Source organism: Myotis brandtii, unplaced genomic scaffold (assembly GCF_000412655.1).
Source record: "Myotis brandtii unplaced genomic scaffold, ASM41265v1 scaffold399, whole genome shotgun sequence".
Taxonomy (NCBI): Eukaryota; Metazoa; Chordata; class Mammalia; order Chiroptera; family Vespertilionidae; genus Myotis; species Myotis brandtii.
The window spans coordinates 2,804,965-2,821,025 of NW_005365325.1; the positions used below are offsets into that span (position 1 = coordinate 2,804,965).

Sequence of the window (16,061 nt, forward strand, 5' to 3'; positions counted from 1 at the left end):
GACAGCGCTGGTCTGAAATATTTGACCTACTCAGGTCCTCAGAAATCATTTCCTCCCTCCTATGCTTTGCACCTAGCACAAAACTTCTATAGGGCACTGACCAGGTTGGCTGATGTCAACACTGGGATGCTCTAAAACAGTGTGTGAAGCTTGTAACATTCAGGAATAAAGGAACTTGGTGGGCCCAAAAGGTAGAAATTGTCAGCCCATATCCTTTGACATATCACAGGATCAGATCTGGGATTGGTGGCGTGAATTGAAATGTTCTTTAGTGCAGAAGTCACTGAACCGCAGCCCATGATAGACATGAGGGGGGTTTATAAGCCCCTTGATATTATACAAAATTAGTGTGTATGTGCCTTTTCCTTTCGGGAGGCTCTAATTTTAATCAGGTTCTCAAAGGAGACCATGGCTTCAAAAATATCAAGACTCCTAATTCTAGCATAAAAAGGGTCATTTGGATAGGCGGTTTCACTATTACTGTTAGGTGGTCATCTATGTCTATGAATATTAGTTTTAAGGTGAACATGTGCATATATACATCCTGGAAATCAAAGTATATAGAGCTCAGAGAACAAGAATAAGTGTAAGACAGGAAGACTACCGATGGCATTACAAGGAAAGACCACCTGGTGTTGATTATGTCCCAGGATATTAACCTATTGATAATTCAGAATTCCTGTAGCTCTCACATGAAAAGGGTAAGTGATAAATCCCGTTCTGCTTGGTGGATCACTCATTTATTCATTCCTTTATACTTATAGTATTTTAAACTCTATAATAGAACTTAACCTGTTACATTCTAACTTTTCAGAATTCATGTAGCTATCTGTTTTTATTATAACACTAGAGGCCCGATGGACCAAGATTCGTGCAAGAATGGGCCTTCCTTCCCCTGGTTGCCAGCACCGCCTTTGCTCGGGCTGGAGCCGCCTTTCCGCCTTCTCACGCTGCCCAGAGGCCCAGAGCTGCTGGGGCGGTATGGAATGCCTGAGTTGTCGTAAGAGTCCCGCCCTGCCCCCGGCCGCTCAGTGCCTGTGTATGCAAATTAACTTATCTTTGTTGGGTTAATTTGCATACTCACCCTGGTTGGCTGGTGGGCATCATGAAGGCATGGTCAATTTGCATCTTTCTCTTTTATTAGTGTAGATTAGAGGCCTGGTGCATGAAATTGTGCATGGGTGCGTTCCCTAGGTCTGGCTGGCGATCAAAGCATGAGTGTCTGGCATGGAAGGGCAGGTCCCAGCTGACCTCTGGGCCCTGGACAGCACCTGGGCCCCTGCACACTTCTCTCTACCTGAGTCATGGTGCCTGAGTCCCCATGGGGTGATGCGGTGAGTGCAGCCAGACGCCTCAGGCCAGGATGCAATGTGGGCCTCTGGGCTGCCCAGCGGTGCTGCATGGAAGCCAGGCAGGCAGCATGCTCTCTTCTGGCTGGCTCCTGTGGTCCTGGCAGCTGCTGCCTGGCTCACCCAGAAGAGGCCATGTGGGTGCAGGGCAGGCTCCTCATGGGCACCTGGCACCTGAGTACATGGGCTTCCCCGGCACATAGCCCTGGCGTCCCAGGGGAGGGTAGCAGGGGGAGTGAGAGTGAGCTTGGCAGTCACCCCGCATTCTCACCGCACCTCCATCCCCGTCACCCTCATCCCCAGATCGCAGCCCCTGCCTGGGCACCACAGGTGGTTGGTCGCTGCCACCCATCTCCAGTTCCACATCCCAGCCTGGGGCCCATCCCGATCAGGCGATCAGGGTCTGCTGCCCGCTGGTTGCCTTCGGCAGGGCGATTGATCAGGGCTGACCCCCTCACCCCCCCCGCTGGCTTCCTCAGCGCCTGGGAGCTGGGCGGTGGCTCCGTTCCCCCCCCCCCCCCCCCCCCCCCCCCCCCCCTCTGCAGGGCGATCGGGCCTCCCTCGCATCCACCTTGGCCTGGTGCTGCCTGCTCACCTGCTCCACCATCCTGCCACAGTCCCGCTCTCGTTGGCTCTCGTTGGGGCCCATCAGGGCCGGCAAGGCCTCCACTGCTGCCTGCTGCCAGCACTGAGTTGCCGATGCCTGCCATGTTCCGTGCCGCCCCCTGGTGGTCAGTGCACGTCATAGTGAGGGATCGAACTCCCAGTTGAACAATTTGCATATTAGGCTTTTATTACATAGGGTTGCTCTTCAGGAACAAGAGGCACATCTTTTCTTCTTGCTCTTTTAGCTCCAGCGCCTAACACATAGACACCCAATGGATGGTGTCAAGCAAAATGATGAATTAATGGTTGCCTGATTTCCACACCTCTCAGAATAAACAATAATCTATGAAACAAATACAGCTTTACAGATTCAAATTTAATGGAGGGATAAATAAAAGGCTAGAGCTGTGTCATTTAAGCCAAATCGACCAGATTGAGCAAGTGACCCTGTTCAGTGTTCACAAATTGATCTAACCTGAAGAAAGATTGTACGCAGATTGTAGCTGCGACTCACTTCTCCCAGGCCCGCACAGTGCTGATTCATTCACCACAGTTACTTTGGAAACAAACTTCTAAGATAGAGGAATATAAGCAGTCTTAGATCTGGGAGTCATTAGGAAATGTTTGATACTTTAAAGACTGACTGAGAGCTAAACAGGTTACCGTGACATTTCAAAGGGATTTTGAAATTCAATACCTTTCTCTAGCAGCTGATGTTTATTCTCTGGTCATAAGGCAAATGTTGAAATTCTTCAAAGGAACAATGATAGATTCTAGAAGAACTAGATGGGTTCAACATTCACCCTCTCCCTGAACCTCCCCATCCCATGGAAAATATATGCACACAATGGGAAATGGGAAAACCATCTGGCTAGCTCTGAAACACGGCTTGCTTCATCATCAAAGGGGTTTCTGTGTGAAAACAATAATTTTGTAGATTCAGAAATATTATGGTCCATTAAAAAGAGAAAAGCAGAGTCATAAAGAATATATGTAAATCCAGGAAGAGGACATAACTCTTTTTTCTTACCACATCAGCACTGTGCAGGAATATCAAATGGTTACTTGAGTTATGTGAGTTGGATAGTCTCTCTCACATGTACGTTTTCAAATCGGACTGGAATTAATGACAAAGACATGCCACAGATAAGACAGAGAAGCACATTTTATTGCTTAGTAACTCAGATGTGAATTGTACAATTGTGCATGTAAAACAATTTTATAAAGGTTTATTGAGGTCATGAAAATCATGTTTAGGTGAACCAGTAAGTGAGGAAAGTTAAAGAACATACTTGAAGAAATGAATCAACATTCAGGTGAGAGAATTCTTAAAAGTCATCTATTCTAAACCTGTATTGGTTTAGTTGTAAATTAAAGAAATCCAACCTGAAGTGATTTCATTTAAAAAAAGAAAAAGAAAAAAAGGGAGAAAAGGAGAAGGGAAGAAATTTAGTAGCTTATAGGGTCGAAGAATGGATTGCACACCCAAACCATGGACAGGCCTGGATACAGCTGGGCTCCCAGAGCAGCTGGGGCAGGGATGTGAGTGCTCCCAGGAGCACCTCTCCAACTCCTGTCTTTTCATTTTCTCTCCGCAAGATAGAGTCACTTTTTTAAATGGTGGGAAAGTGTGCCCCTAAGTTCCTAAGTTTTACATCTTTCAGACAGTGAAGAGGGACCAAAGGATTTCCTTTTTATATTAAATAAAAAAAGTTTAGAAAAGAATGCACTGGTGCAGGTTGGGCGGTTCACCAGTAGCCAAGATTAGCTGTTTGCATCACAATTCTCCCCTGGGACAGTAACAAGAGTGTGGAGCAGGGAGCAGTCTGGAATAACATGGTACTGTAATGTGGCCACGTAGACAGGAACGGGCTCTGGGAGAAGCGGAGGGTTCACTGGAATGTCCACAATAAAAACACCATCACTTTACAGGTAAGTAAGTAAAGAGATGAGTTGGTTTGTTTTAGCTGATATGACAAATTAGTAAAACAGCCAAAGCTCAACAAATAAACATCCAAGAGAAAATATTGACTGCTTCCAGCATGTATTGTTTTATATATGTACTTATATACTAGAGGCTCAGTGCATGAAATTCGTGCACAGGTAGAGTCCCTAGCAGCTGCCGGCTGTGGCCTTCCTTTGTTTCACGCCGCTGCCTGGTGGTCGATGCATGTCATAGCGAGTGATCAAACTCCCTGTGGGTTAAACTCCCGAGGGGACCCTTTGCATATTAGGCTTTTATATATATAGACTAGTGGCCCAGTGCACAAAATTTGTGCACATGGAAAGGGAATTAATTAGAGGAACATAATTTGGACTCACTATCTAATATCAATAATATGTTAGCGTGAGGCAGTCCGCGTTTCTGAAATTCAATGACATGAATTTTAGCTATTACTTTGTCAAATAAATGGAATTTACAGATATCATTTAAAAGAGCATTAGGCTTAATATTAAAAACTCTGGCTACCAAGTCAGGTCTGTTTTCAACTTTTTGCCAGCATTGTAAATTGTTTGCAATATCTGCCCATCTGGGGTTGCATGTCATGGTTATGAATAAATCGGGCTTGCCATACTTCGTTACAATTGCCATAGCATCCTGATATCGCTGCTGCATATTTCTGGGACTACTCTCAGAAGATGATGGAAGTATTATCATTTTACCAATCAGCACATTGTCATTTTCAGATCTAGATTTGAGATAATCCATCAAACCACTATATTTTTCAACTCTCTACTTAGATTGGTTTGCTTTGATGAAATTTATCCGATTGGTCTCCATTTTTGAATATGAATCCACGATAAACTGTTGAGTTAATTTCCTGCATTTAAAATAGTATTGAACGTGTTCCGCACAGAGAGATGAAATCCATAATACTAAATTTGTGTGACTCGTGTCCTTACATTTTGTCTAGTATTACTGTCGATTACACTGTTGTCTCTGAGTGTTAATGCAATATCTGTTCCCCAGCCTTTTTCACCATGTGGAAAAATAGGATATGTCATTGCATCTAATGTAGGAAACAGGATATTGATTTGTTTCATTTTAGTAGCATTTGGATTATTGGGATCTGGTTTACAATGAATGAGCAAGTCCCTTTCAAAAGGAGGTTCTCCATCTTCATTTCTGAATATGACAGCAACCTCAGTTACACGGGGAGAATTATATCTACCTGCGTCACTATTACAATCATATTTAATTGCCATTGTTACTTCTGTGGGAGCAATACCTTTTGCTGCTGCTTCAGATTGGGCTTCCTTTTCTACCTCATGTAGCATCTTGTACGATTTTGTTAATTCATTTATTTCATGCATGAGGTTGTTGATGTTGATCATGAGTCTTTCTGAGCAGCCCTGGTTTTCTGGCATTGCTAATCTTTTACTTGTAGCTTCAGCTGTATCCAAAATATAGAGTTGAGCAAACTTCCGAGAAACACCATCCGAAGGATGTAAAGTTCCAGTACAGTGATAAACTTGTCCGTGTATTCTAAAACAGTATGGCCCATATCCTGATGGTGATGCAATATTTGCACCCATGGAAGCAAAAGCTAAAGAACTATTTATGTAACGAATATTTTCCATGAAATTTTTACTGTCATAATCTTCGTTTGCCATTAATCTTTTTAAATATGCCGGGTAATCTGGAAAATGTATATCATTTGGACAAACTTTCCCTTTGCTACAACATCAAGTAAATTTCCCATCAAATGGTTTTTCATCCGAGAAATTTAGTGATAGGCAAAATTCACATCTAACAGTCATTCCACCACAACTATGTTTGAGAATTGTATCCTCATGTACTCCATTTTTGCTGAGAAGGCAGTTCCTACCAGTATTGGTAGTACTTGTTGATGACTGTTCTCTAAGCATATTCTGTCATCGCCACTGCCTTCTTTTAACTTTAAAGGCATGTTGGTTTTTAGACATTTTCTGTCGATGATGCCTGCATCTTTCAGCTGCAGAGCTACGTTGTATCAACAGTTGTTCTTTAGACATAGTCCCACCTCTCTACTGTCACGGTCTGAGATGCAGGTGAATGAGAGTCCTGGCTGTCAGGCCACTGAGAGCTGTTTGACCAACAGCTGATTCTGGCTGATTCTAGCTGGGGGGGGACTTCCTCCTCCCTGCTGTCAGTTTCCACAGCTGTGATGAGGAAGCTAGGGTGACAGAGGGAGCCGTGCCCTCCAAGCTGCCCTCTTTCTCTGCTCTATGTCCAGCAGCCTCCTGCTCTGCCAAGTCCTCCAAACTTCCCGCTCTCTCAATCTGCTCTCCGTCGGCAAAGGTCCCAGGAGCCTGTGGGCATGGCTAAGGCCTTGCCTCCCAGAGTGGCAAAGGTCCCGGGAGCCTGCAGGCATGGCTAGGCGCGGCTGGCCTCGCCTCCCGGGGCTGGCGATGGTCCTGGGAGCCTGCAGCTGCCCTTGTCTCCCAGAGTACTTGTCACCTGCGTATGCAAATTAACCTGCTATCTTTGTCAGGTTAATTTGAATACTCACTCCTGATTGGCTGGTGAGCTTAGCGGAGGGACAATTTACATGTTTCTCTTTTATTATATAGGATAACCACCTCATTTTTCAGATAAACAAACTGGGGTTCAGAGATCAAGGAAATTTTCTAAGGCTACATTGCTACTTAGTGTCAGAGCCAGGATTTATACATAAGTCTGTCCAATTCCAAACCTGTGCTCCTTGAAAACAATAATACTAACTGGATGGTCTTTATAAAATGGATATATGCTCATTATAAACATTTATATAACACAGAAAAATACTTCTGTTACGTTTAACACAGAATGAGTAAACACCCCAAATGCCTCCACCTAGAATTGAACATGATTGACAAAGAATATCTTTTACATATCACTAAGAACATATCCCTAAGAAGAAGAAATAAGCAATTTTTAATTAAAAAAGGTACATCAGACCAAGTATCTTATCTTTAAATAAAATAACATTTAATTTTACTTGAATTTTTTAAAAATATATTTTTATTGATTTCAGAGAGGAAGGGAGAGGAGAGTTAGAAATATCAGTGATGCTTTGACCAGTTTGGCTCAGTGGATAGAGCATTGGTCTGCAGACTGAAGGGTCCCAGGTTCGATTCCGGCAAGGGCATGTACCTTGGTTGCGGGCACATCCCCAGTAGGAGGTGTGCAGGAGGCAGCTGAATCAATGTTTCTCTCTCATTGATGTTTCTAACGCTCTATCCCTCTTCCTCTCCCTTCCTCTCCGTAAAAAAAATAAAATAAAATAAATATATTCACACACACACACACACACACACACACACACACACACACACAAATACACTGAGTGGCCAGATTATTATGACCACCTGACGTTTGTAGGCAAATTTGCTATAATTTCGCGCTGAAGTTGCTAGAGGGACAGACCATTATAAATAGGGAAGCAGGTTGTTTACCAGGACAGTAGAAGTGATTTTCTTTCTGAAGATATGGGTAAAAAACGCGATTAAAAAAAATTATGCCTAATCGCTTCATGACTGGTTATTTGCTGATTTATTTGATTATATAGCAACAGGAGGAGAAAAGTACCAATAATGTCATTATTTTAAAGTGAAATAAATAAAAATTCAGGAGATTAAAAAGCATGCTCAAGTTCATATATTCAGCTAATATATGTAGGCCTGGAATCCAAACTTGTTTCTTTTTTTTCTAATTCCAAACCAGTATGTTATTTACATTCCTATAATACCTTCTCCTCAGTTTAACACCTGTAACAGTTGCATGACCACACTTTTCCTGCGGCAGAATGGCTCACACCATGCTTCTTTTGCAATACAAATCCTCAACCCTGTGCAAGACAGACAAGTATTATTGACCAAAGCATAGAGATGGAGTCTAATGAACAAAAGCTATTACTTGAGAATCATAAATGGAACATGTCCTCTTGTTCGATTTCAGTTTTGTATTCTAGTGTCTGGGCAGTAATATAGTTAATAAGGCATATGCTAATGGTAGAAAACTTTTTTATTTTTTAAGATAAAGAATTTTCTAAGGAGTTGTGACATTACCAAAGAAGCTACTTTCTACTTTGCATATCAGAACATTAAATTTTACTTCTTTCCTTTGCTGTCTAAACATTTCAAGACTGAGAAAAGAATGAGGTGGCCAAAAAGTCTGTGAAGAATTTTAAGGTCCACCTAAATGATAGGTATAATAAACTATAACCATTGCATCTTGCATAATTAATTCTATTGAACTTTTAATGTTTATGTAACCAGACTTAAAAAAGTAATTTATATTTAAACTTTATCTTAGTATTCCTGCAGTGTTGTGTGCTACCAAACAGTTGGAAATAGTAGCTATAAATAGATGAAATTTGAGAAAGGTGATGCGAGGAATCTGACACCATGCCTGATGAATAGCACTGTCCAGTTCTGTGAGATTTGATGGTTGTGGAACCAGTTGCCTGATGGGGTGTTCATAATAATCTAGATCCATATTAGAATCTTTGCAATGGATAAGAATAACTGAAAATTGCTTCTGTAATATTTATTTTAATGTAACTATTTAGTTTTTGTGATTGCTACAGTATTCTAATAGATATTTTTTGTGTAAGCAACAGTCTATAATAGAAATGCATAAGCATTAAGATGTAAAATAATATTTGAAATATGTAAATTTTTAAGAGATAGTAGTTAATTTCAAAAACTTAATTAGGCAAAATGTATTATCTTATAAACTATTGGTTGTAACATAAATGAATTTAAGCACAAATCATATATCACATATTACATAAAATATATGTAGATGTGATTAGTATCTCAAAAAAGAAAACCCTAGAAACTTCAAAAAGATTATTTAGTAACATATACAATTATAAAAAAGAATATATAAAATAAGGATATCAACTATAAATTGTGTGAAGTTATTAAATTTCATTTCTTAATAAGCAATGATCTAAAACTTGTTAAGAATTGATGTGCTCCACAATGACATCAATGCTGTATTAAAATGATTGGTAGAAGCAGTTGATACAGAGCTTCAGAAATGTCAAACAATTGCTTGTTTTATATTCTTTATATTTTATTAGAAAAGCAATGCATATTCATACTAACAATCAGTTTTTATTTTCCATATGTATTGTTTGAATTCCCCAAAAACATTCTCCAGAGTTAACCATTTAAAACTCATTCATATTAAAAAGTGGGCAGAGGACCTGAATAGACATTTCTCCAAAGAAGACATGAAATGATGGCCAACAGACATAAGAAAAGATACTGACAAATAAAAGATTAGGGAAATGCAAATTAAAGTCACAATGAAATATCACCTCACTCTTTTAACAAAGGTTATCGTAAAAATATCAACAAATAACAAGTGATATGAAGAAAATAGAACCTTCACTCACTGTTGGTAGGATTGTAAATTGGTGCAGCCACTATGGAGAACAGTATGGAGATTCCTCAAAAAATTAAAAATAGAGCTGCCATATGACCCAGCAATACTCTTTATGGTTATTTATCTGAAGAAAACAAAAACATGAATTCAAAAAGGTATATGCAGCTTTAGGTCACTGCAGCATGATGGACAATAGCAATGATATAAAAGCAGCTTAGGTATTCATAAGTGAATAGATAAAAAGAAGTGGTACATATATACAATGGAATATTAATCAGCAAAAACAGGAATAAAATCTTAGTATTTGAGATAAAATGGATGGTCCTAGAGGGTATTCTGCTAAAGTGAAATAAATAGGAGAAAGACAAATACTGTATGATTTTACCTATACGTGAAGTCTAAAAAAACAAACTAAAAAACAAAACAAAGGAACAAAACAAAACAAACAGATCCACAGGTACAGAGAGCAAGCTGATGGTTGCCAAAGGATAGCAGGGTGGGGAAATAGGTGAAAACTGTTGAGTGCCATGCACTTGAGTTTGATTCTTTATCTCCCCACTCCCAAGCCTCATTCATGTATTTTATTTTAGAGACAAAAAGCAAGCAAGAATGATTGTGGTAAACAGTCTAATTACATAAAGTAGCTAATATATTTTTACACTACAACATTTTGAAAGCAATTTTGTGTTTATTGAAGAAGGCTTCTAGTCACGCAACTTATTCAAGATTTTTTGCTGTCAGAGTTTTAGTTTCCTAGGGCTGCTGCAACAAATTACCACAAATTGGGTGGCTTACAATAGCAGAAATTTATTCTCTGACTGTTTTGGAGGCTGGAAGTCTGAAATCAAGGTGTCAGCACAGCTGGTTCCTCCTGAAGACTCTGATGGAGAATCTATTTCATGCTTCTCTCCTAGGTTCTGATGGTTGCCAGCAGCCCTTGGCTTCCCTTGGTTTGCAGATGTATCACTCCAATTTCTGCTTCCATCTTCATGTGGTTTTCCCTCTGCCTCTGACTCTTCTCAGCTTCTTACAAGGACATCAGACACATCTGATAAAGGGCCTGCCCTGCTCCAGTACATATCGTCTCAACCACTTACATCTGCAATGACCATATTTTCAAATAAGGTTACATTCTGAGGTTCTGTGAAGGACATGGATTTTGGAAGGACATTGTCCAACCCAAGGCTGTCAGTTTCATTAACATTAATGAAAAAATTCCCATAGTATACAGGTCTAAAAATAACTGATGAAACAGATGAAACATTGTTGGATATAAGAGTGTGATCTTTTATTTGTTAATCAGGTACTTGGTTGGGAATTTACCTTTGGGAATCTCTCTCATTAGTAAATATGACTTCATGCAAAAAAGAAACTTACATTTTTCTAGGTGCATTTGTTTGTTTCTAACTTGAGCACATTGTTCCCTAGAATATTTTCTATTTCTGATTTCAATGAAGAATTGTTCAGATTTGAATAAAGCCTATAGAATAAAAATGATCAACAAGCTTTGAAACTAAAGTTACATATTACAGAGGTAGATAAAGTCAGTCTAAAGCGAACTTAAGTATTTAATTCTTATCGTTTGTACATGTAATTATATTGCTATTTTATTTACTTAGAATCACCAATTTATAATATGTAACCATAACTGGTAAGATGCATTTTCTTGAATAATGCCCAGATAAACCCATTTGTCCAGTTTTGAGATACTGCTGCTCCTTGAGTTGAACTTTCTGTGCCATATTAATATTACTTACATTTTCTGTGAGAAAAAAATGCTAAAAATTCTCAATGTCCACACATATGACCACATACCTATATAAATATATATCCCCATAATTTCTTGTGTTAACCTGTTCAGGTGAGAAACTGTGAGGGAACACATCAAGGATCAGATGATTATGACTTTCTCATAATTTGATAGCTGCTCTAAGCTTGGCTGAGCGCCCTCTGGGGTTATCCTGTACATCCTGATCTTCTGGGGTAAGTACCTTCTTGTGTATCAATTCCCACATTAAAGGGGTCCTTGCTAGAGAGACTCCTTCCTTGTTTTCATGCCCTGAACCCAATTGTGATGTTTGTGTCACCTTCTGTCTTACACTTAGATTAAATCTTTCTGTCATGCTTATCCCAAGCAAGAATCGTTTGACAATGCGATCCTCTAGTGAATGGAAGGAGAGGGCAACAAGACGACCACCAGGTCTCAGAAACTTCTGAGCTGTCTTCAGTCCTGCATAAAGTTCATTGAGTTCATTGTTCACAAATATGCGGAAAGCTTGGAAAGTCTTGGTAGCAATATGGGTAGATCGTTGTAGCAAGTCTTTTCGTGCATAAATAGCAGAGGGAGGAAATGCACCTATAAACAGATATTGTGAAAATAGGAAAAGACGACAGGTAACATTAATATTTTCCACTGTAAATGTGCTGGGTTGTATATATATTTAAGGAACTAATTTTCATTTTTAAATTGTAGCATTTCATCAGTACTTCCCCATTTTATTTCTAAGCATTTTAACAAAGCTTAAAACATATTTCATAAATCATAAAAGATACTAGAGTCAAATAGGAGCAGAAAAGGAGCTCTCAACTACAAGATGTTCAATGATGCCCCAAAATAGAATAAACAGAGGAAATTGCACCAAGCACATTATAATCAAACCCTACTAGAAGCAAAAGATAATGAGAACAATCTTGACTACAACAAAGAAAAACAATACATTAAACAAAGGAGAACAAAAATATGATTAACAGCTAATTTCTCGTTAGGATAATAGAGGCTACAAGAGACTGGGATGATATTTAAATAGTTAAGGGAAAAAAATCTGTCTTCCAATAAAAGGCTATTCTAAAATTATTCTTCAAAATTAAAGGTTCAAAGACATTTTCAAATAATTAAAAATGAGAGAATTTGTTGCTAACAGGTCTGCATTCAATAAATGCTAAAGAAATACTTCAAGCTGAACTAAAATCATACCGAGTGATAACTTGGATATACAGAAAGTAAAATACATACATATTCTCTTACTTTCTTTAAAAGACAGAACTCATTAAGTAAAATTATAACACAATACTTTTAGGTTTTTAATATAGATATAGATAAGTAATGTATATGATAGCAATAGCACAAAGGATCAGAGTAGGTAAATGGAACAATGCTACTGTAGGGATCCTATATTTTACTTAAAATTAAAGTTGCATTATGGTCCCTAGAGCAGACACTAAAAATAATACAAAGAAAGCTAATAAGCTAATAGAGAATAAAAATATTCCACAAAAATACTGTTTAACATAAAATTAGGCAAAAGAGAAGAACTGGAAAATAAAAATGAGACAAAGAGAAGATAACTAGCAAAAGGATAGACAATAATTCCAAATACATACGGTAGGAGGACTCACACAGATTTCAAAACTTACTACAAAACAATAGTAATTGAAATAGTCTGATACTAGCACAGCAATAGACATAGAGATCAATGAAATTTAATTGGAAGCCTAGAAATAAAACTATATAATTATGATCAACTGATTTTTGACAAGAGTGCCAAGAGCATTCAAAGGGCAAAGAATAGTCTTTTGACAAATGGTACTGGGACAACCAGATAGCTACATAAAAAGAATGAAGTTGGAGCCTTAAATCATACACAAAAATTAACTCAAAATAGATCAAAGATTTACATGTGAGAGCAATAAACTATAAAATCTTAAGTGAAAACACAGAGATAAATCTTCATGACTTAGAATTTGGTAAATGTTCTTATTTAAAATGCACCAAACTCATAAGCAACAAAGAAAAAATAGATACAGTAGACTTCATCAAAATTAAAAACCTTTGTCCTTCAAAGGACACCATCAAGAAAGTAAAAAGACAGTCCAAAGAAATGGGGAACAATTTGCAAGTCATATATCTGATAATGAATTTGTACCTAGAATATGTAAAAGAAGCAAAATAAAAGTAACATATATGATACTATCCTATATAATAAAAGCCTAAGTGGAATCGTGCAATGCCCTCGCGCGACGTTGTCACAAGATGGCCACCATGAGATGGCAGCCACAAGATGGCTGGTAGGAGAGGGCAGTTGTGGGCGATCAGGCCGGCAGGGGAGGGCAGTTGGGGGCCATCAGGCTGGCAGGGGAGGGAAGTTGCGGGCTATCAGGTCAGCAGGGGAGGGCAGTTGGAGGCGATTGGGCCAGCGGCCAGCAGGGCAGTTAGGCATCAATCAGGCTGGCAAGGGAGTGGTTAGGAACAATCAGGCAGGCAGGCAGGCAAGTGGTTAGGAGCCAGCAGTCCTGGATTGTGAGAGGGATGTTCCCTGAGGGGTCCCAGATTGAAGAGTGTGCAGGCTGGGTTGAGGAACACCCACCTCCATGCACGAATTTCATGCACCAGGCCTCTTGTTTATATAATATTTTAAGACATGCAGATCAGTGACACTGCATCTAGTTTTCAAGATAAACATAAAATGTTGATTTTAAAACAAATCAATAAATATAATTTTCCTTAGACTTACCCCCATTGGCATACAGATGATATTAAAGTATAATATTCAATGAATTTATACAGGAGTTTTTATTTGATTTAGGAGCCCATTCTTAGAGAATACTATCACACAGAGAAATCTTTCCAGTCCAGATTTCCTATGAATGAAGATCTGAAAGCATGACTGCAATCCTGGAACTTGAGCATCTTTAGTGTGCTTCTTCACTGTAAGAATTACACAAGGCTGGAACCTTCATTCACATTCTAGTCATCTATAGTAAACGCATCCCAAGTACACTAATACACATATGATTAATCTTCTCAGGGAACTGGACCAAAGAAGGGAAGAAATAATGTACCCAGGAGCTGAGAACCTGGCGTCTAACTTTAACCACATCGGTGTTCTGAGTTCACTCTTTCCCTACAAAAACTATCTTGCTAAAAGGCTAGAAAATGGTAGACATCAGGGAATTTATCTTCCAACAACCATGTCTCTCAGAAACAAAATGTCAAAGTCTACGCTGAAGGGGGAGTTCATCTTCTTGCCATTTGCTATTTAATTTCATCATTTTCCAGGGAAAGAGTTTTGGTCACCGAGGAAGGTGATTCAAAACATTCTAAGGATCTGAACAAACAAGCAACTCCATATTTTAGAGCTTGAATTTAGAGGACACTTGAGGAAGGTTGCATTCCTTAAGACCTTGCATGATTCAATCCTTGCATAATTCAAAACAAATTTTCTCAAAGAGGAAATGTAATATAAAATACATTTTAATGTGCATGGATAAAGTAAAATTGGAGGTAAACATTCATGAAGCACAAGGATCAACAAACACTGTGGAATATTTTTGCTTTAATTCTTTTAAATAATTTTTTCTTAACATTGTCTAGCATTTTGTAGAGATTAAAAGTATAGCTCAACATGGTGACTGCCTAGCTTCCTTGACATTGTATCACATTTCAAACATATACAGGGGTGAGCAAAAGCAGGTTTACAGTTGTGAGTACATGAAACATTGTATTATTTTCCATAAACCTCCTTTTGCTTACCCCTGTATATTTGAGGGTGTGATTTTTAACATAGCAATGAATTAGCTATGCCTGGGAATGTGTTAACAAAATTGATGAAGTGAAAGAAAAGGCAGATAGCTTAATGAATATTTCCTTGATATTATTATTATTTATATAGGGTGTCCCCCCAAAATGTATACACACTGAATGACTATAAAGCCAGTTCATTTTCAAAATTTAAAGGAATCTACAGAAATGAATAATTATATTTGTTAATGCCTATTTTCAAACTGATGACCATTCTAGTCCAGGCACTGCTAATAACCTGAAGCAATGGAATTGCAAATATCAAGAATCATTTTATTCAGCATTTGTGCGCCCTCAATTTGTCAACTGTTGCTGGTTTCGTACTGTAAATGTTATCTTTTATGTATTGCCATAAAAAAGTCTAGTGGCACTTTAGGATAAATTTTATTTGCTCAAAGCTTAGTTTGGCTTCACCCATTATTTCAAATCAGTTAAACCTAAAAAGGAGTGAAAATTAAGTGAGCTATCAGATGTTAAAGTATGTATACATTTTTTAAATGTCCATACTACCCAAAGCAATCTATAAATTCAACGCACTTCCCATTAAACTACCAACGGCATACTTCACAGATCTAGAACAAACTCTCCAAAAATTCATCTGGAATAAAAAAAGACCCCGAATAGCTGCAGCAATCCTGAGAAAGAACAAAGTAGGTGGGATCTCAATACCAGATATCAAGCTGTATTACAAAGCCACTGTTCTCAAAACTGCCTGGTACTGGCACAAGAACAGACATATAGATCAATGGAATAGAATAGAGACCCCAGAAATCAGCCCGAACCAATATGCTCAATTAATATTTGACAAAGGAGGCAAGAACATACAATGGAGCCAAGGTAGTCTCTTCAATAAATGGTGTTGGGAAAATTGGACAGATACATGCAAGAAAATGAAACTAGACCACCAACTTACACCATACACAAAAATAAACTCAAAATGGATAAAGGACTTAAATATACGACCGGAAACCATAAAAATACTAGAAGAATCCAAAGGCAACAAAATCTCAGACATATGCCAAAGCAATTTCTTCACTGATACAGCTCCTAGGGCAGTTGAAACTAAAGAGAAAATGAACAAATGGGACTACATCAAAATAAAAAGCTTCTGCACAGCAAAAGAAACCATCAACAAAACAACAAGAAAACCCACTGCGTGGGAAAACAT

The 16,061-nt window shown here is 38.6% G+C and overlaps 1 protein-coding gene across 4 annotated transcripts in view; it reads right to left on the reverse strand.

Annotated features, from left to right (window-relative positions):
• Positions 1-8,913: 8,913 nt before the first annotated feature.
• METTL15 (methyltransferase like 15) overlaps positions 8,914-16,061 on the reverse strand; it is a 177,439-nt gene continuing 170,291 nt past the window's right edge. For 3 of the 4 annotated variants that reach the window (XM_014545220.1, XM_005873075.2, XM_005873076.2), the window contains one exon: positions 8,916-11,671. In XM_014545220.1, the coding sequence (XP_014400706.1) occupies positions 11,226-11,671 (446 nt within the window). In that variant the 3' untranslated portion in view covers positions 8,916-11,225. Of the gene's footprint in view, positions 11,672-16,061 lie in introns of all 4 variants that reach the window. The other variant, XM_014545221.1, reaches the window with a different exon arrangement.